The sequence below is a fragment of the Falco rusticolus genome, chromosome 12 (assembly GCF_015220075.1).
Source record: "Falco rusticolus isolate bFalRus1 chromosome 12, bFalRus1.pri, whole genome shotgun sequence".
NCBI lineage: Eukaryota > Metazoa > Chordata > Aves > Falconiformes > Falconidae > Falco > Falco rusticolus.
This window is the reverse complement of record NC_051198.1, coordinates 23,846,917-23,869,514: the sequence shown is the minus strand read 5'-3', so window position 1 is coordinate 23,869,514 and position 22,598 is coordinate 23,846,917. Positions and strand designations below refer to the sequence as shown.

Here is a 22,598-nt window from a genome sequence, read left to right as displayed (position 1 = left end):
TGTTTAATTATTTCCCACATTATTTAATAACCATGTTAGAATCTACTAAATTTGAAATAAAATTGTAATAAAATAGGATTCATATTTTCAAATATATCACTAACTACTTTGAATTTTATCAAGGATTTACGTGAAATCTGAACAGCTTAAAGGTTTTGACTTTTTTTGTAAAGCGAACACTTAAAAGCAAAACCAAAGTCCATCCTGACTTTTGTCTATCATTGGCAATGATAAAACTCTGTCTTATAAATTTACTCCTATGTTTCTTAGGCTCCCACCCCAGTGAATTAGGAATAATAATAATTTATGATGATGATGATGGATTCAATTAAGCATTTGATGAAGGAAGTTTCCAAATGCAAACTTTTTTTAGCAGGGAGGGGACAAGTATTTTTGAGAAGTTGCACTGTTGGCAGTCTTTTTTTAACTTCTGCTCTGTGCTAGCAGTAAGTCACCACAACAGAGGGGGTATAAGAAGGTTTTTGGGTTTGGGTTTTTTTTAGTATCTTGGACCAGAAATCAGGTCGCTTGACAAGCTCTTAACATATGGCAGAGTATGTCCTTGTCACATTTATACTTAATACAACTAAAATTACAATCTTGAATTTATCTGGCATATACATCTGGATAGGTATTGCACAGCATGGCAATACCAGAAACTAAAAATTTGCATAAATCATTACAAATAGAAATCTTAGTTTAGTTATTTGCATCACCATGTTATGAAATTTGACATACCAAATGGAACTTCTTTTTTTTTTTTTCTTTTTTTCTGAGTTCTGTTTTGATGTAGAAATATGTTGCTATGAAATTTGAGATGATGGGAAGAAAGGAATGCTTAGGAATGACTTGCAGGTGTTGAAGGGCCAGATTAAGAAAGAAGAGGAAATAAATCCTTACAGAGCTTGTGTGTCATCTTATGAAAAAAATATTTGACTTCTTAATTTACAAATTATTTTATAAATGCTTTGTGTCCTGCTCTGGGAAATAGCTTTGCCTTTTAAAAATGGAAACGGATGCACTAAGAGCAGATCCAGTTTTTGGTAACATTTATATGCAAAGACTAATTTATAGACATGAGTGGCAGTATGTTCAAAAACTTTCCTGGATGTCACATGAAAAACTGGAAACAGCCCACGAAAAAACAAATCAAACAAGATCAGCCTCACCTTAAAACCTCAGAGCCTTCTTTAAATCAGTCATACAGAACTTAGTAGAGAAAGGTAATGGAAAAATGTAGCGGAATAGTTGTAGAAATGATAATAGAAAATAGAATTTAAATAAAGCAACTCTGATAAATGCTTGAGAGGGTATGAAATGATGTGAGAGTGTGAATGGATACAGTAAAGATTTCAGGTCTTCAGGGTTTTCTGTGCAAACAATTAATGATCTTAAACATTTGCTGTCTGAAAACTGAATATGGCATTGTTGATTTACCAAGAATAGAATAAATAAGGCTTTTTATGTTGTTACAGAAGAATCTGTCTAAACCTTAGTTAAAGGTTAATCTGTATCATCATGTTAGGCGTTGGAATTAATGATACATGGTACCTGAAGAGCTGTAAATATTAACTGTAGTAAGTGGTCACTCAATAACAAAGACTTTAAGCTTGCAGAAGCAAGCAAGCTAGCAAAAAAGTGCACTTTTTGCTAAGCTGTGTGCCATAACGTGTGTACCCAGAGGACAGGCCTGGGAGGAAGCTGGTATATCAGAATAAAAAAGAAAGGAAATCAAGCAGGCAGATGGTTGAATGGAGTTTTGGGAGACAGCAAGCAGAAAGGTACCTAGTCCTTACCTGCCTGAAAATTTTAGATGACTTTTGGCATGTCTGTGGAAGTTATGGATTTGTCCGTGAATCCATCCCTGGAAAACTAGTGTAATTTCACAGTTCAAAGATCCAGGCTTCTAAAGCAATTTGATTACAAGCATTGCTGAAATACTGAAAGAACTTGTCGCAGTCTCAGATACCTTGTGATTTGTTGCACAAGTGATGACTTGCTGAAGGAACTGTGAAGTAGATCATTATCCCTCATACATTTTGATCTGAAGTTTGTAAGTTTTACTGAAGAGGTAGGCAGATGGCTACTAGCATTATGGTAGTTGCTGTCACCTCTCAGAAACTAAGGCGGCAGTTCCAGTCTGAAAATGATTTTCAGGGGCTCACCCACTGTGCAGGATACTTATTTAATGTGAAAGAAAATGGAGACACAACTGGGCTGGTGCTTCACTGTTGCTGGAAGTAGCTATTGTAGATCATAAAGCCATGTATATTTATTGAATTTCTATGATTTTCACATATTCCATGTAAGTACCCAAGTGATTAGCCAATTTGTGGTTTGGGTTTTTTTCTTCTTTCACTCCACTAAAACTATTATTGGAAAAAAAAAAACCACAACCAAAAAACAAAAACCCCCGTGCAATTGCTTCCCCAGAAGAGTAAAATTATCCCTAGAATACCTAGTAACTGTGGCTACAGCATTCTCTAATGTTACAGGAGAATGAAATTTAAAGGCTTATTCCAAATAGACAAATAGAAAGAGGGAAAAACAAGCACAAGCTCTCTTACAATTTAATATCTTGAGCAAGTCAGAGCTTTAGTAAACGAGAACACACACTGAACTCATCAGCTACAAAACATGCCTTCTCCGTCTCATTTTCTAGAAGTCCTACAGAGTTGGAGTCTGAATGAGAGTTAGATGGAGTGGATGGCTGATTTGAAAATAGCTTTGAATTTTAATCCTGGAGAATTTGTGTGAATTAATTTACTGAGCTGCCTGATTGTCAGAATTACTGTGGTTGCATATGCTTTGATTTTGTAGGACTTAGCGTGGCTTCAAGTAACTTCACCAAAAAAAGCATAAATGAAAGAAGAGTTGAGTAGAAATAGATCTTATGCTGCCTGAAAACATCTGTGCCAGTGTTTGAGATCTCAGTTGTGTCCCATTATTGGAGTCTGGCATTCAGAATGGCAGATCTTATGTTCTTTGTCAGTTACTTTGCCATTGCAAAGCAACAGTAGTATCTTAAAATGCTGTTTGGCATACGGTGTTTGTAAACCATCTGTTATGTCTGTGCTTAGTTTCTCAAATTATGTTGCATCCTTTTAAGGTACGTGGAGTGTTACGATGGAACCCCATAAAACACTCTTCATCTCTATTGAAGTCACTTAGTGTTCTAGCTTTATTTTTTTTAATTCCCTCCAATACACCCTGACTTTTGAATGTAAAAGCTCTTTGGTCTTTGGGGAGTTCAGGTGGGACAGATATGGTTCAGAACTCTGCTAACATGTGGTCTTGATAGGTAGTCAAACGCTGTAGTGAGGGTGCTGAGCAAAAGCCATGGGGGAATTGAGATGACTGTCTTCAGAGCGGGGCTAAGCTACAGTGAAATAGTTATTGCCTAGAAGCCATATTTATTTGGCTAATGAAGCTAAATGGAGTGAAAGTGTACTGTCCATTTGGGTGCAGACTGGGGTCTTGTAGGAGGGGAAAAGCAATATGTGATTAACTATCCTATTTTAGTCAACATTTGCAGGGCAGCATAAATAAACATGGTTGGGTGATACACATAATAGAGGTTTTTGAAGGCAAGACAGCATTTCAAACTGACTGAGAGAGTGGCATTCTAACCTTGATATCACTTCAGCAGATTTTTATGTGTGTACTGCTAATAACGTGTGTATTATAGAAGTATATGTATAATAGTATAAAATGTATAAAAGTTTTATAGGTGTGCATGTACACCTTTACTGCAATTGAACTTTGACTGATGGGTGTGAGGTGGGAACTCCTACACAGGAAAGGGAAAAAAAGGAATAAATTCTACATAATGTAATGTTAAAAAAAAAATGTAACCCAGAGGCAAGCAGCAGGATATTTTAAGTGTTGGAGTAGAAGGTTCTAGTTGACTTTGACTTATTGCAAGTCTCAAAGTATTGTTACTATTGCCTTCTGAAGTATTTCTTTGAATAATTATTGGGTGTTTCTTCAGAGGCACTGTCCTTACCGTTCTTAGTGCCTAATAAGGAACTTGGTGTGTAAAGGCTTAGGCTGAAGTCACAGGTGATCTTTCTGTAAGTGTGCTGGATTCAGGAATTTTGAGAAGGAAATTTTTTAATAATAATTATAGTTTTTTTAAAAATTCTGAATTCATTATTTGAAATACATTTTTAATCATAACTTTAAACTAACGAATTGGGCCAAGATGAGCTAGGTATTTTGATCATCTGGCTCCATTTAATGTTTTCTCAGAAAACTGCTTTCACAGCAGGTGAGCAGTTCAGATACTATATATCAAGACGATATGTTTGTTATTGTCCATGGGGAAGGCTGTATATTTAACTGTTTTCTGAAGGGCCTAGATTTAACTGAGAATAAGGACATCTGCATGTCTATGGGTTTTAAGGATATGGAGAAAGGCTTGTTTTGTCAAAGTTAATGTTCTTTGTAAATCTACCGCTAGACCTTGTTCAGATTTGTCAAAGGCTTTTTGGGAATTTACCTATTTCACACATGGTAGCCAAGAATTGAAACCTGAATCTCTTGGTACCTTTGAAAATTTCAACAACTATGCTTTGGACAAATAGAGCTTTTATTTGATGAATGAAGAACTGAAGATTGCCCCTAGTACATCGTCATGCTGCCAAAACTGAAAGTTAAACACAGCAGGTCTGGAAGTTAAATGCAATTCTTAACCTAATAAAGGTGTGAGTAACTCAGCAGGATGAGGTGGGGGCCCAGTGCACACTTAATGCAACAGATGTGGCAACTGTTAGAACAGCAATTGTTTCACTGTTTTTGCCAGCTTTTGGATGGCTACTTTTTTTGCCAAGACTTTTAAATTTGCCAAAGTTTTAAAAGTCACAGAACAGGAGACATGGTAGTTCGAAGAGGCTCCATGCTATGTAATCAAATACAGTCTTTTTCTCTCTTCTTAGTGCTTGTGTGTCATTTACCAATAGGTGCAAGCACAGGTGCGCATAAGTAACTGATCTAGGATTAAATCTGAAATGAAATGACGAATGCTCTCAGCCACTGTGTGGCTGGCCAGGCACAAATGGAAATTCAGGGCTGGCAGGTTGGTAGCTCTTCCTGAGCTGTTTTCCTTTTGAGGAGGATATATTTCTGTAGACATGCTGCGAGGAGGAAGCTGCGTGAGTGGGAAGGCTTGGCTGGCAGCTAGGGTTTCTTCCTTGCACTTCCCAAGGTGTGCAATGCCTGAACGAACCTTTTTGTCTCATGTTGCTGCTGCTCTGTAATGCTGATTTTCCTCAACGTAGAGACAAAGGGAGCGAGCAGAGACAGGAAAGATGGATGCGAATGAGGGAAGGACTTGAATGAGTTTAAGCTGTGTAACTTGTGTAACAGCTATGGTCAGGGCATTCCCCTTGGTGTACTTAAACTGGACTAATCGCAATTAGGATATAAACAAAGGTCAGAGTTCAAGGTCTCAAGTGAAGGCCTACTAATTTTCATCCTTTTTCTTTCTTATTCTCTTTTTTTTTTTTCACTGTGGTAAGAAAAACTTCCTTTTTCTCTCACTGTGGTAATGTTGTGGGGTTTTGTTGTGTTGTGCCTAACAGGTTGCAAAAAAGTACAGTGGCTATTGCTATCTTACCTCTTACTGTTAATTTCATATATTAAACCTAAATTTCAACAGATAAATTCTTGTGCTTTCATTTTCTCTCCCAGCTTGTTTTTGTGGAATTGTGACTTCTCCGCAGTTCTTGGACTGTCTTAAGCTTATGTTTTCTCATTCAGTTTCTCACTTTACTCATAGCTGATGCTTCACCCATAGCATCAGCTGTGAGTGAAACAGTTTAGAAACATCAGTATTGTTTCCTAATTATTAACATATAGGCGATGTAGACACACAGGGTCTAAATAATTATAATAGTGCTTGGAGTAGTAGCCATGAAGAAAGATCAGCATGCTTCTGTAACATGAAATGGCTGAATGAAATGGCTGAATACTTTACAGAAGCAACCTAATTTGGAGCATTTGAATGCCTTCTGAAACATGGAAATTATAATTGCAATAGATTTTGTTTCTTAGATCCAGCAAAAGGCACCAGTATTTTGGGAATGGACTTTTAGTAATGCCAGTTAAATGAAAAAAAAAAAGTTATTCTAAACATTTCTCTGGTGGCAACATATACCATTTTTTAAGCCAATTTCATAAAAAACTAGTTGGATTGCTCACCATAAAGAGATTATAATTGTCCAATAATGCTATCCGTTCATTAAGAAACCAAATTTTATTTTAGTTCTTGAGGAACCAGTAGGTACAATAAATCTAAGCTTTACTTAGAAGGTAATATTGTGAGTTCACCCAAAGAAAAAATGAGCTTCTGAGGTGCTCCTGAACTACTTAAAATATACTTTTATTGGTTTGGACTTACACTAGTTAAGTACTTGAATATCATTAGTCTTTGTATCTAATAAATCTGAAAAGAATTGAAGAAAATAGTTTGTCTAGGTGTTTATTTAACAACGTACCCAATATCCTAATATTCCATTGGTGTCATTTAAAATATAATAGTTGAATACGTTTAGAGATTTGTTTTGTTTTTTTTTTTTAATATTTCTTGAAAATTTCACGAAATAAATGCACTTTAAGAAGTGCTGATATTTCAGATACTCTGTACTGTATCACATATTTGGCCATAGGAGGCTTTTTGTTTCACTCACAAGCTCAAGTGATAACTGTACAAACTACAGTTACTACAATAACAGACATTGTTTAAAATGCATCAAAATGGATGTGTTAGGTGGATATGTCTTCTGTACCTCACAGTAGGCACTATTTGCATCTTTTGAGTTTAACTAAATCTGAATCTCGAGATGGTAGTCTGTGTTGAGTATCTAAATACTTAAAATTTTATTCTTCTGCTGACCTTCCTTGATTTTAATCTGCTGTTAATGTAACTTTAAAAGTTTTTATTTTTTTTATAAAAAGTGGTGGTTTTATTATTTTTCTATATGCTTTCTCACTTCATGTCTAAACCAAGATTTTTCATATTTAAATGGGAGAAAGCATATAGAATGAAACATGGAGTATAATGATGTTCTTCTAAGGTAAAGAAGTAGTTTTAGGTTTTCTTGGGTTTCTGTTTTTTTGTTTGTTTGTGTTTTTTTTTCAGTGCGACCGCTGTTTGCCCCTGTACAACGATAAGCCTTTTCGTCCAGGTGACCAAGTTCATGCCTATAATTGCAAACCTTGTCAATGTTACAGCCATGCTGTAAGCTGCCACTATGACTTAGCGATGGACCCTTTTCCTCAGGAGCACTACAGAGGCAGTGGTGGAGTGTGTGATAACTGTCAACACAACACAGCTGGTAAGTCACACAGAAGAGAACGGACTGTTTGTTTTACAGTCACTTTTTGGCCAAGTCTTGTGTCAGCTGAAATTAGTAGTGCTCAGGAGCTGACATTCCAATAAATTCTCATGTTATACGTATTTTTAAACTATCCAGATAGTGCAGGAATTGTGTCAGTACTGAAGCTACAGGAAAACATGGCTAAAATTTGGTCCCATCTTGTATAAAATCTTCCGTGCAAAACACATTCTAATAAATAATTCTTATAGTTTCAAAGCTGTTTGTTGCACATGCTAGAGCATTTAAATCCAGAATATTGTCACTCTAATTTAACCAGTCTGATAACATTAAAAATGTTGCCAAATTTTGCTCTAATGTTTCTATTCTGTGTAAGTGGTAGATCTGAATACCTTTTTTTTTTTAATAACCTTTCTCTTCTATTTCAGTTTTCTTGGCTTTATCTAGTAGAGGGAAAAAAGAAAAGTTTCAGGTTCAACGATAATTTTTCCAAAAAATGTATAGGCATTTGCATGGCACAGCTTTTATATAAGTGTGGTATTATATAACAGATGGAAGTTTAATGGAGTAAAACATAGTTTGTAACAGGTTCATTGTTTCATATGCTCTGGATCACTAAATTGGCAGGTAGAGATGAAAGGTGCATTAAAATGGACGTCCTGAAAATTATAGAATCCTCTCAAAGGAATAGAGTCTTTAATTTTGAATTATACAGCTAATTTTAATGAATTGGAAGCCATAATGCATAACCTTTCTTTCATGCAGGAAGGAACTGTGAGCTGTGCAAGGATTTCCATTACAGACAAGCAGGTGCAGATCTTTCAGCCATTGATGTTTGCAAACCCTGTGACTGTTATGCAACAGGCACCGAAAATAAGAGCCTCCTGTGTGATAATGTAAGTAGACTCAATACAGAAAAATGAGAGAAGACAAAACGTGATCAGCTTGGGTAGATAGTAATAAGATTTTACAAAGCTTAAATTTGGCCTTTTCAAAATGGTAATTGACTTCTATCAGAGACTGAAAGCCAAGGAAACACCAAAAGCAATTTGGGATGTACTGTTGAAGAGTTTTTCATCTAGATCAGCAACAGACATAAAAGATGCTGTATGAATTTTCAGAAGTGAATAGTAGTTTTGGGATTCTGACAGGCACTTGTGTACTCAGTAATATTAAAACGTCCAGGCTTTGAGTGTTTTTGAAAGTCTTGATATTGTCTTAAAATTACAAACAACTTTTAAAAATTCAGGCAGTAAGCTGAGCCTGGAATTCAACTAAAATTAAGCTAGTTTTTTCTGTAATATGACAAGGATTGATCTCCCTTTTAATTCATAAAATTCAATTAATAAAACCCAAACACACATCACACAGTGATGTGGAAAAGAGACCACCAGCTATGTTTTTTAAGCCTATGGACCTTGTTGACATGCAAGTTGTATAGTTTCGTAATGAATCTACCTGTAACTTTCAAAAAGTGCATGTCAAAATAAAGTAGGAAAAGTGACTGAAGTTTTGAGCATACATTAAAAGGTATGTTGTGGTTCGTTCTATTCACATATGTTCTGTCCATTGCCAAAACCTAGATTTTTGTTAGGAATAGGGAAAAAAAAGTTTCTTTGAAATTTATTTTAAAAACATTTTAAAGGTAGAACTTGTTCTACAGGGAATTGAGAGCGAACTTCTTCAGCTGGTTGCTGCACTTCATTTCTCTTCTTTTTTCCAAACGTATTTTATAAAACAATCTCTAGCATTTTCCTTAAGATGCCTGTTGTTATTGCATTTTTAAAACTCTATTTAACTTTTATTTATTTTGTGGATCCTGTTGTATCTTCATCCTTGGTTCTACATTATAGCTATGGCACAAATACACGCCCAGTTAGACTCCGTACACCTTTGCAGGACTTCTGCGTTGGTGCATATGCTGAGTCATAAGTGAATTTAGCACGGTTTTTTTTAAAGTAATCCCTGGTAGTAGAAATGAAAATTAATTTATAATTAATAATTATTAATTATAATTATAATTTATAATAATGATACTTTTTGCCAGCATCACAGAAATGAAAAATAAAACAACACAACTTGAAAAACACAGGTATCGTGTTAGGACTATTTTTTAAAGTATAGGAATAATGAAAGCAAATGCTGATGTGCACGTCCGTGGTTTGTGGTGAAATGTTAACCTAAAACAATTTTAGCTGTGTTAATAATCAGAGGAAGAGTAGTTTACACAAATCACTGCTTTATAGTGAAATACACAAGAATGTGGATTAAGCTTGACTGTGAGAGTATGAACGGGCAGATAAAATGGAAAAAAATGGGGGAGACTATTGCTCAATAAAGCATCAGTTGACTGCTGCAGTAGAGGCAGAGCAGGGAGAAATGATTAAGAGGCATTAAAGAATAGATTAATAAGGCTGAGGACTAAAGGCTGAAATGAATTACATGAAATAGGAAGGCATCATTGAAGGAAGTGTTTCCAAATCTGACCTGTGGAAGATGGAATTGTAAGGAATAAGGACCCTGCTCATGAAAATTAATTGTCACGTCACAATGATAATTTTCAAGGAAATATGCCAAAAATGAGGCAGAATACGCTTTTACTGTATAACGTAAGATTTTCTGCAGTTCATCAACATTTTTTTCTTTTTGCAAAGTACCAGTTGTACCTCTTGGAACTTAGTGACAGAAAGTTTCAAAATTAATCTGTTGAATCACAAATTAATCTATTGAATCACACAAAGAATATTTACTCATCAAATGAAGTATTATTAATGTGGATAGTGTACAGGATGGGTAGAAGTGCTTACTGTAACACATTTACTCCCATCTCAGTTCATTGGACTGACCATGAAAACTTTATGTTCTGTTCACCTGTTTCACTCTAGCCTTGGTGAGAAATGCACATAGGTGTGTAGCGTTTCTCCCTTTGCATAGGTTCTCAGTTTTTGTACGTCTGTAGATCGTGCCCACTTATAGATCAGTGTGTAACTTTATTTGTATTTTACAATGCAAACTAACATATTAAAAGCTTCAAAATTATAACTTTATGGCTTATAGTAATGAGTGGGATTTTAGAAGAGTGGTGTAGCAGTGCATTCATGAGCAGTTTGTTAGATCTTTTTTGCAGAGAGGTCTTCCCCTGGGGCTCGTGGGTACAAGAGAGAATTGCTACAGCGTGATAAAATTTGCCAACTGTGCTGGTTATTGACATCTAATCAGTGTAGGAAAGATACATGTTGGTCTCATCCTCTTTGCGAACGTTTGTCACAAAGTATTTCAAACAATCAGAAAATCTAGATGAATTGAGGTACCTGAATTTTATGAGAGTGAAAAAAGAATTGGCAACCTTCTTGCCTTCTCCCTAACCATTCACACATGAGAAAATTCTGCCAGAATACTGCTGATGTGATCATTCTTGCTCTGTATGGAGAACTGGAGGTTAGTATCTTCTGGCCCTTATACCACAGTCCTTGCCTCATTTTCCTTTGCTGCTTTTTACCTGGATTGCTCTACAAACGCTTACATGTTCAATCAGGCACAACAGTTTGTAGTCCTTTCATGATTCTATTATAATATGCCATATATAATGGTGTGGAAAAAAAGCACTCTTTTTTTCTTTTCTTTTTTTTTTTTTTTTTTTTTCCAGTGCATTTGTTTCTAGGCAAAGCTGAAAGTGCTGCTATTGCTTTTATTTAGTCTTTGAAGGTACCATTCTGGTGTCAGTGAATTTAGGCATCTTTCTTTACTCACATTTTGCTGATTTTTAAAAATTTACTCTTAACATGCAAATAAATATGTATCATGTACTTATTGGTGCAAAAGAGCTGTACTTTACTGCAGAGGGTATTGTTCAGAGTTGCAAAGACTTAATTGCCTTCTGTCAAGGTGGCAGCTGTATTGTCTAGTCTTGCAAGAAAACTCTTTCTAAGGCAAGAAGATGAAGAAAATGTTAGTTACTTTTTTCTCTGCGGAGTCAAAGGAAAACGGATTCCAGTGCTATCAAGCAAGCTTTTGAACAGGCTTTAGATTTCACCTTTCTGTACGCTTCCTAAATATTGCTCTTTTGAATTTCTTCATTTTTCTGTCAGAATTTTGAAAGTTTGATTTCATTCTTTTTATACATAATGGAAAAGCTAGCTAATAGCTGTGTACATATATATATATTTTAAACCAAAGTAGAATCTTTATTTCTGATAATTTTACTTCTGAGTTGATAAATTCTTCGATCTAAAATTAAAATATGCATTCCTCTGTTCTCATTCTTCTACCTACACAGTTTCCAACCCATTTATTGTGATTGACAATAAATAAAAAACTGGAATGTGTGTTACAAGGGAAAGAACATAGGTAAAGCAGTTAATTAAGGGCATTTCAGCCAACAGATATATCAAATAGAATAAGAAATATAAAGGATGCAAAAAAATCTAGTTATAAAACACCGTGTGGCTTTTGAATCCTGATTTCCCTTCATGGAAGGCCTTTAATCCTATTGCTAAAATGAAGCAAAATGAGCTTTTTATGTTAAATAATTCCATGGTTTTATTTCTGATAGGTTTTGTATCATGGAGATGCTGGTTTTCTGTGATAGTTTGTCAAATTATTTTGGAGATTTAGTCCACTCCCATCCTTTGAACTGTCATGGGCAGGGGTTAAAGACCTCATTTTGCATTTTGAGCAGAAGTGTTAGAAAGCTACTGACTTTTGAAAGTCATCATCTGCAATGACAAGAAGAGATAGTGGGGGAGTGAAAAGGAACTTCATTATTGCTGCTTATTCAATTTTCAGTTCCCAAAGCTGACATACTGAGAATACTCCCAGGTATTCGGTGGTCAGACCATTAACCTATGTGTGTGAGCCAGCACACCTTACAGTTCTCATTTCCTAAACTGAGGGAAAGGAAAAGTTTTCAACTCCCTTGCTCCCATATCCTGCTTCCTGAGATTGCAGTCAACAGGATGCTGGGGTCCCTGCCAGGTTTGCATCGAGTAAGACAGTAGTGAGAAATTTATGATTAGTGCAACTGCAAAAGGATTATTTTTTTTTGTCAGGTGTTCTGGGCTTCAAAAATAAGTTGGCTTTCGTAAAAGAAACTTAGAAACTGCCAACTTCGGAGGTTTTTTATTTACATCAAGCTACATCTCATATTTATTCTCCAGAATTGGAGATACTTTGATTACATTTCTGGCAATATGTATCTTCTATTACAGATACCAAAAAATAGCTATCTGAAATTACAGGGATATCCAAGGAGAAAAAGATGGTTTTAAACTTCAAAATGGTTTAGGCCAGCTAATTTTTTCCCCAGCAAATTCCATTTTATACTTTATGAATACATACAGTCAAAAGTTCTTAAGTAGGCAGACGATATATTTATGAGACCGTGATTTGTACGTGTTTAATATCTACTAGATGAACTCTATGGCTAAATAGTTGCTGTACAATAGACAATAATTAAGGCAATTCTTTGAAATACGTCACCCTTTGTCCTGGATACTGAAATGTCTTCTGAAACCCTTATATCAATTTCATAACTGGACATCGGGAGGGTTCATGAACAGGCTCCACTTTGAATTTGTGATTCTAGGTGTGATGAGTTTGTGTCCCCCAATTAAAGACTGGCATCACTACAGTCTAAAGCAGTGTGAACTGCTCAGTATATCTAAAATTCAGAAATCTTAAGCAGTCTGCTTCCTGATTAAGGACGGTGCTGCTATAGCTGTGATTTGTGCAGGAGGAAATTGCTTGCATACTTTTTATAAGTTTACATTCGAGGATATGGGGCGACTGTGTATTTCATACGTAAATTATAAATGACACAAGGGATATATGCCAACTCAGCATCGGCGATTTTCTGTATCAAATAACAATTGTAATTATGAGGTCTCAGGATACACCACCACTTGGTAGCAATCCTCAGCTAGACTCACTTCTGTAGTGAACAATCTAGACAGATATTTTCCATAAGTGATTTACTACCAAGGTAGTCATGTTAATAGACTATTTCCATCCGCTTACTGTTTGGGTCAGAACCAGGCCTCTCAGGCATAAGCAACAGGAGAACAGATTGCTTTCTGCTCTTCTATAACCAGCATAATTAAAGTTTATTTCTTCACATGGCAGATAGCATTTGGATTGGGGGAAGGTTCAGTAATATCTCCAGTGCCCAAATGGTGAAAATCCTGGTTAACGAAACCTTTCAATATTAATTGCTATCGGTATTCGCAATGATACTGTTGTTTCCAGAGTTAAGGTGGACTTACAGAAATAGTAATAAGAGCAACCACTTGGCTTCATAATTCATTTGGATTTTTATGTAGTTATAGAAATAGTTTGTTCTACCCATTTTGATGCAGATTTCCATATTATAACCTATTAGTCCACCTACTTCTGCAGTATTGTAAACATTTTTGAGCTTGTACAATTTTTTTGTGATAGGATCCATTGCCAGGCATTTCACAATGCTGCTGGATTATTTTGGTGCTTCTCTGTCCATACAGAGAAAGTAAAGATATTATTTTTCTTTATTTCCTGTCTTTTAAAACCAAATTTGCCCCAAATTAAGCCCAATTATTAGTTTCTTTCCTAACTTCATGCGGTAACCAGTTTTCACATGAACTTGAGCGTGCGTATATACCTTAATTTTGATTTTCTCTTTTAGCTAAAATTCTAGTTCTTTAAAATTAATTTATTGCTCTTTACAGTACATTTTCTAGTTTTTGTGTTGTACCTTTCAAATATTTAAGCCGAAGCCTTACCTTTCCTTCTCATGTCTTAAATATGAGAATCCTCTTTAGTACATTGCAGAATGCAATTTATCTTTCCTGGAGCAGTATCATATTGTTCACAATTTATTTGTGATGGCCCAATATCACTCCCAGGTTGTTTTCCACATTACTGTTTCTTCACAATTTTTCTTTATTTCACATTTGATTGATGTTTCCTTGTTGCGTTATGTTTTGAACTTCTGCATTTACTTCACCTTTCCTGAGTTTAGAATGTTTGCACAAAGAGTAAAAGTGGTGTTGAAAATCAGCCCACTGCAGGTGATGCCAGCACAGCAGTGCCCACCCTGACCCGGCCAGTCCCACAGCATCAAGACGTGGCCAAGTGCTCATAACGGGGTCCACTGAGAACCCCAGCCAAGGCAAAGTGATAAATGGGGGTCCATCCAGGAAGGCCAGTCTGGAGCCAGCAGGAGATGAGGATGGAGATGTGGCTGCAGCTGAAGTCCCCTACAGGAGGCAGGGGACAGGCACAACTGCAGCACAGCCCATGCACGGTGCAGATGCCCAAGCTCGAGCTTATCTGGAGCTCCTGGGCTGTGGGCAGAGGGTGTGAGTGGATGCCCCAGGTGAGCCTGCTGAGGGCCATTCAGGCTGGTTGGTGTCCTCAGGGTCATGATGGTGCTGCCTGTGCATCCTGAGCTGGGGTGAGCTGCGAGTCTTGCAAGCGCATTCTCTCCTGAGTCTGCCACTGAAAATACTGCAGAGCTTAGCATCCAGGGCAGGCAATTACAAAATCCTACTAACCTTCCCAGTTTTGCAAGTAGTTTTACCTACTTTTTTCCCCCTCCACGTACTAGTTTTATCTGGAGCATATTTCTCAACTTTTTTCCTCTAAAATTCTGCACAGCTGCTTGAGGTGTATGCAGTATACAGCTGTGTAATATGGGGTGCATTACATTGGCATATTTCCCTTAGCTGATATTCATATCTTTTGTAATTCCATGCTTACTATAGAAGGCAGGGTTAAAGTGGAGTTATAGAATTGAATTTATTCTGTATTTTGGCAGCTAAATTTCAGTAGATATCTCCAGCTTGATGTCTTATATTGGCAGGAAATTGCTGAGTAAGCAGAATGGAAAGATTTCTACTCACATGGAGAATACAGAAACAAAATAGTCATTTGTAAATACAGTCAGAGGCTCCTTTTTGTGTTGGCTATGGAATCTTTTCTGCATGACTTTTTTTCACAAGACTTTGAAATCTGTGTTATGGCAGAATGTCAGTGGATTATTTAGACATCCTCTACTCAGGTACATAGAAACATATTTTCACATCTATTAAGAAGTAACCTGATAAGCTTCCCTCTCTAACAAAAACTTTGGTTTTCTATAACTTCTTCTCACTTAGGTTCTTTTTAGAACCAGGAAACCAGTTGCCACTTGTTTTGATCACAGATGGAAAACACTTTTCTATGTGACAGAAATGTAGGAGGAAATTTATCTAGGGAGATCTCCAAATGCTTTCACTGGCTGGTTCCTGGAGAAACTTTTTGTATTCCACAGCTGGGCAGATATTTCTCCCTCATTCTGAAGAGTTGTCTGTATTCTTCTGGTATCATTTTTTACCCTATTCAAACAAAGTATGGAGGCATACGTTTTCTGCAGCTGTGAATGGGATGAAAATTACTGCTTCTTGTAATAGCTTGACACTTAAAACTGAGGAAGGTGCTGGTGCTCTGTGCTTCTCTTAGCACTCGGTAATCTACACATTTCACTTGTTGCATCAGGAAATGGCTACCAGCTGCTCATGATTAGACTTGGGTTTCCATGTATGTATGATAAGAACAGCCATACTGGGTGAAATGATGCTTTCATCTAGCATAGTGTCCTCCCTAAGAGTTACCAGGAGCTGGTGTGAGAAACATGATCCTTCTGCGATATCATTTTGTAAATTCCAGTTGTTTATGGGTTTGGGACCACCTGAAATAAACTCAGGGGTTTCATCTGAGATGTGATGTTTGGTGTCCACATATGGAATTAATCTAACTTATTTTTTAATGCACTTCATAAAAAAGTGTATTTTTCATTATTTTAAATTTGCTTTCTGATCACTTCTTGGGTGTCCTCTCTTTCTTGTATTGTGAGAAATAATGAATATTCATTCTGTAAGCCATTCATGATTTTATAGACATGTATTCCCTTCATCTTAGTCATCTTTCTAAAGTGAAGTGGCTTATTTTTTAGTCTCCTTTTGTTTCTACCTTTGCTTATTCTACTCACTATGCAACCTTTTATTTTAGAGAGGTTAACCAGATACACAAGTTGTGCAAAATGTTGATACACAGTGGATTTTTATGACAGAATGACATTTTCTGTATAATTTTCAGTTCTTCTCCTAATAATTCCAGTATTCCTACTGCCTGTTTAGTTGCCCCAGAGTATTCAAATGATTTTTAGGGGAATAGAGCATCTCTAACAGCTTCTTTCTTGAGTGATAGTAACTAATTTTGGACTCATCGCTGTCTACTTGTAGGCAGCATTGGTTTTCCCCAGATGTTAATTTTGTACTTGATGTAGAAATTAATTTGATATTTTGATCATCTGTTTGGTTCAGTGTATATGATACTTCCAGATGTTGCTGACTTAAAGAAAAGCAGTATAATCATGAAGCATGATTTTTCTTTGCAAATAAAGGTACCAATCCTTTCCCATATATCAAACTCATGTTTTCATTTCTGTTAATTCATGCTGTACAAAGACTACTAGTTTGTAGTTCTCAGAAGCTTTGTTACAGCCTTTTAAGGAATTTAATGTAACTTGTGTAATTTTATTCCTCTTTTGCTGAGGTTGATGTAAGCAATTAATAACTCAGTAATTTTTATATTTCAATTCATCTACAACTCTTGACTCGTGTAGTCGCTTTTCATCAATTAGATTTTGCTTCTGATACTTTGGTTTGAGACTAGTCTTGAAAATCATTCCTAATATAGAATGGTAACATATCTTTCGTAGTGAACAGCTGTGAAATACTTTCTTTGCAATCTCTGTTGTGGTTCTGTCTTTCCTGAATGCCGCACAGATTCATAGAAGCATTAGCTGGTCATCTCCTCCATCTCAAAGCAAGATTGTTGTCAGTGCTAGATCCATCTGTGCTAGATCCAGTCATGATTTTGTCTAGATGAGTCTTGGTATCTTGGGGATGGAGATTCCACATCCCTTCTGGGCAACCTCTCAGTGATGCTGCACTCCCTTCTTAGTGAAAGGTTCTGATGTCCAACTGGAAACTGCTAATCATAGCACTTAAATATTTGTTTCCCTCACTGATTCTCTGGTATCTTCCATTATTTCTGACATTTGAAAAATATTCTTTTTTACTTCATGCCTTAAGCATGTTGCTTGTTAAAAGCGGATTTTTGTATTGCCATATCCTAGTTTTAAAATTTGTTGGTGGTTACTCTCTCTTATTTAACTTCTTTATTTTGATCTGATTTCCACTTTCTGAAGACAACTTTCTGCATGTAATACTTTCCTACATGCAGTAGCTTTTGGAGTAACTTTTTAAAGTTTTTTTTGGGTATGAGTTATATGTTTGAGTGCTAATGAGGTATTTATAGAATACTAGCTATTGTGTAATCCGAGTATGCTATGATCACTAAAAGAAAATGTTTCTTTTACAGTTGTGTATTAAGCTAGGTATTTTTCTTCATTTAGGATTAAACTCAGAGTTGCTTTTTGCATGTGAGTTCTCAGATGAATGGCTGAGATGCATGACTGGGTCTCTTACAACAAAATATATGGCTAGATCAAATCTGGTCTAAAAGGGAATAACTTGAAAATCCTTGTTGCTGTGTTTTCTGCTGTTGTGGTCTCTTAACTCTTACCTTTTTGTACTTGCTGTTGTCTGGACTTTTATAAAATATTGTTTTCTTGCCTTTTTAATATCTTCACCTTCCTGAAAAATGCGACTGGTACCATCAGTAGATGATCTTTGTCACAAATGCATGTTGAAGAGGTTTTATTGGACTACAGAATCCTTTTATCAGGAAGGGGTAGGAATACATGCTTCTTTAACTTTCATTCAGTGTTTTCTACACTAAGAATTTCCTATTAGATGTTGAAATACTCTGTCTTGTATTAATAAAGCTTAGAGCTTCATTGTAGATTGGAGGGTGTGATAATAATGTTTAAGGGGAATTCTCAAGTGCCTTTGTCTCTAACGCCACAGGACCCTCCTGTTGTTTTAGCTTTGCTTTATTCATAGGTTTAAAATGAAAAAGAGAACTGTTAAGAGAAATTTTTGTTCTGGTAGCTAATTAAAAGCAAAGTTCATTGAACTACAAGCAAAGTACATTGCACTATAGCTGTTGCTGTTGTAGATGAATAACTGGTTTTGAATCACTGTACTTTTTCATATTTGTAAATATTTGCACTGAAAAAATACAATGACCCAAAAAATTTCTTATAACGTAAAAATTGTTTGCTGCCATCTCTGCACTCCCTAGTACACTGGGGTTAGAAAAGTTACTCTTTTTTTCCTTGATTATGAATCCTAAACCTTTTACTAGTTCACATGTCCTGCATGTCTGCGTTGCTTTGGCACCCTGTTCTCTCTGTGTGGTGTATTGACTGATGTCTTCCATTCTTTTCCCCATCCTTGTGCCATTGTGCTTTCCCTATCGTCAGTTCGCCCACCATATTGGAAAGTGATGAATATAGAGATTGTTTTGGTTGTTTTTTTTCTGGCTATTAGAGGTTTGAAATGGAGATGGCTTTTCAGGAGCCCTTTAGTCTTGCACAAGATGTGAGACGTACTCCCAGATCATGGCCCAGGCATAACAAAGGATGCTTCAGCTCCTTCCAAATAGCAATGCCACCCATTTAGGGAGTAGGAGAGGGCCTTTATATCCCACCATTGAAGTGGAACACTTGGATCCCAGCTGAACCAAGAAAAGAGGGAGAGAGTTTCAGATCCTGAGCTGTTGGGTCACATCTTTCTGTAAAGCAAGAGAAAATTTACCTTGGATGAGTGATCAGAAAGGAAATCTTTCAATTTTCTTTCATTCTTATTCAACTAACATTTTCAATAAAAGAAATAAGCATATGGTCTGAACAAAAAAAAAAAAATCAAAATTGACCTTTAAACATAATACAGTATTCTGTAGTAACTGTGATTCAAAAAAATACCATTTGTTTTAATAGACGTCATTACTTATACAGTAAAATTTTGTAATTATTCTTTGCAGTTTTCTCTGTCTGAATGGTAGACATTGCCACATTTGGTCAAGTCTTTTTTCCTTCTGTTTTGAATGAACAGGACTTTTACACTCTATTTAAAAATTGAATAGTTACACTCTGTTTAATATTTCCTTTTTTTCTCTCAACAAATTAGAAAAGTATATGTTACACAGGCTTATTTTTTCCTTCCATTTAAAGTTTTTTCCTCCCCAACTCATACTCCCATTCTTGTTGCTAATGAATGTATCATCTAAAAATAGATATGTTCATTATTTTATAATATTTTGTATCTTTCTAGATTGGAGGCCAGTGTAATTGTAAGAGACATGTGTCTGGCAGACAATGCAATCAGTGCCAGGAAGGATTCTACAATCTGCAACAGTCAAACCCTGATGGCTGCAGTCCCTGTAACTGTAATACCTCTGGGACAGTCGATGGAGATATTACCTGTCACCAAAATTCAGGCCAGTGCAAGTGCAAAGCGAATGTTATTGGTATGTGTAATGCAAGAGTTTGGAGCCATTTTTCTTGTTTTCTCTGGAAATAACACACACTTGATTTCTAAATGAGAAGTATAGCAAACTTCTTTGCTGAAGGCAGTTTATAAAAATGAATGAAATTAACTGTTGAAAAATTATTAATTTAATAATTCTATCAAACTACAGCTTGAAGCTTAGTTTAATCAACCCTTTAGAAGTTTCTTTATGGCATAGCTCCATTAGCTTACATAGTTCCATACTAATAAGTCACAGAAATAATGTAATTTGCTTACTGCATAGATGTTTCTTTTAGGAAATTAACACTTTTTCAAAATGTTTTATACTTAATGAGTTCTAAGCAAATCGTTTCCATGCTAGTTTTCTTAATAGACCAAAATAAATGGATTTTTTTCTCAAAATATTCTGTGCTACAGGGTCCTTTGTGATAAATCTATCCATTTTTTTTCTATTATATTTCTTTGAACTGTTCCTATGAAATGCAAAATAAGTCAACATAATTCCACAGATCATGTACATAGCTAGGGTTAGTTATCAAGGGCCACATAATTTTAATTTTGTAATTCAATGCCAAACTGATTATAATAAACTGCTACCTTCTGTGTTATTTATCATTTTTTTACAAGACGTGCTTTTTTGTTTGTTACTCCCACAGGTATTTTTCAGAAATTAGATTTGATTATAGCAATTTATTACTTCCAGCATATTTGAGGGGAGCCACAGCCACATAAGGACAAAATTTATCAAGTGCCCAAAATACACAGTATATATAATACACTTTGAAATGTTGATGTATGGGAATATTATGCAAGGAGAATTTCCTGATAAAGTGAGCCTTGCATGGTAACTGTACATGTCTTGGGCTATACATGTTTCCAAAAAAGAAAAAGAGAGGTCCTTTTTTGCTTTGTTATTAACACAGTTAGTAATCTGTTTTTTTTCTTTAGCTAAACATGATTGTGGATTGTATTTAGTGTTCAATACGTTAATTTATGACTCACTGACTTATGAATAGTGACTTATTTACAATATTCTGAGTCTTTGTTTCTTCCTTCTCCCAATTTCCAAAAGGTACTACAAAATAACAACAAATAATGAAAATAACTCTAAACAGACATAAGCCTGAACAGTTTCTGTCCTTTCCTGTGCAATACCAAGTACCTATGTTTACTATACGATCAAAAAGGGTGTCAAGAGTAAAAAAAAACAACCTCTGTGCATCTTAAGCCCGCTTTCTAAGTTCCACAAAAAAGACTTCAGAGCATTCTTAATTATATATTCTTTGCCTACATTTCACATTTGCCTCTATGAAAACCTTTCTTAACTCAGTGGAAGCTTGGTATACCCAAAATGCAGAGTCTGGTTCTCATGTATTTGTCTACATAATATTTTAAATATTCTCTCCCTTTGATGAATATGGTAAGATTTATTTTTACTTCCCCTGAAATGGTAATACAAAACCCATGTAAATCTATGCTTTCTGCAAATTTATCTGTAACAATGGTGGGGGGCAGTAGTTATGCAAGTGTGTGTTTGCAGGATAAAGACCTAATTCTTTCCAGACTGGATTCCCTTTTTTGTTTTCCAAAGCAATCGTAAATAAGCTTCTGTATGTTGGAACGTGTGCAGCGAAATTTAACAAAGAGCCTTCCTCTTTGGATTTCTAAATTGGTTTTAAGAGCAGTCTGTCTATTGCCATTTTATCTATTTAAACAAACAGGATAACAGAAAAATGCAACTATGGACTGCAGTGTTATGAAACATGAACTGTTAGAGTTAACACAACTGTTAAATCTTACTAATGATTCTATCACCAGTAAAATACATTAGCACCAATAATTTTATTAAAGTAGGTCATTCATCTAGAATAAAAAGGTAGAAGAATGTGAATTAAATGCCAAACGTGCTAACTCCCCTGTACTTGTTAACATTGAATGTGATGCCCTGTAGGCCTTCCTCAGTATCGTTAGGAATAGATTACCTGTCAGGAATATGTATGGCATATTCAAATAAGCACTGCGCATATTTTTAAAACTGATATGATATGAATCCATGTAGACCAATTTTAATAGTTCAAAATGAGTCATAATTCTTGTTAACAATACAGTTATTTTTAAAATTTGCAGCAATAGTGGTCCTTTTTTATTTTCCTTATTGAAATTAAATGATATGCCTTAGGTGAGTCATTCATCACTGTTAAAGGAACTTGCCTTCTGTTGGAGTTTTTGAGTTTTTATTCGTATGTATAATGCATTTCCTACCATTTTTAGTTTTATTTTTCTACATGTAAGTTGCTAGATGTATTTTTATATGGATTAGTATTTTTTAAAAAAATGACAGTATTTTGCTAGAATGTTGTATTTACATTTTTCTATGTGCAACAATTAAGTGATGGCTGCATAGTGAAGGATTTTCCTGTTGCAAGGGAAAATACATAACTGAATTTGCATTTTTCATATAATAATCTGGTTTGCTTTCTTGTAATGTACATTTTATAAACTAAAATACAAATGCCATCCCTTGGGGCAGGGATAAAAACGAGCGATGACTTTGAAAGCAAAGCTAATAAAACTATAGGATAAAGCATGAAGAAAACAGTTTAGATTTTAATGTACTGCGGGAGTTAACTAAATAATACATTTAGATAAAAATATTTCATTTTGGATTATGGAAAACATTTTCTGCTTTCAGTAAGGGCTAACAATAAACACTAACATAAATGTAATCAATGTTAAACCTGAAGTACAGTATTAAGTAAATCGTTCATCGTAATTAGTCTAACCTGTGTTGTCCTAGAGTATATTT

The 22,598-nt window shown here is 35.5% G+C and overlaps 1 protein-coding gene across 1 annotated transcript in view; it reads left to right on the top strand.

The window, feature by feature from the left end:
- Positions 1 to 22,598, top strand: part of USH2A (usherin) — a 390,912-nt gene that overhangs the window by 46,733 nt on the left and 321,581 nt on the right. The window contains exons 9-11 of the mRNA XM_037405643.1: positions 7,142 to 7,337; positions 8,103 to 8,233; positions 19,595 to 19,790. Of these exons, the coding sequence (XP_037261540.1) occupies positions 7,142 to 7,337; positions 8,103 to 8,233; positions 19,595 to 19,790 (523 nt within the window). The remainder of the gene's footprint in view (positions 1 to 7,141; positions 7,338 to 8,102; positions 8,234 to 19,594; positions 19,791 to 22,598) is intronic.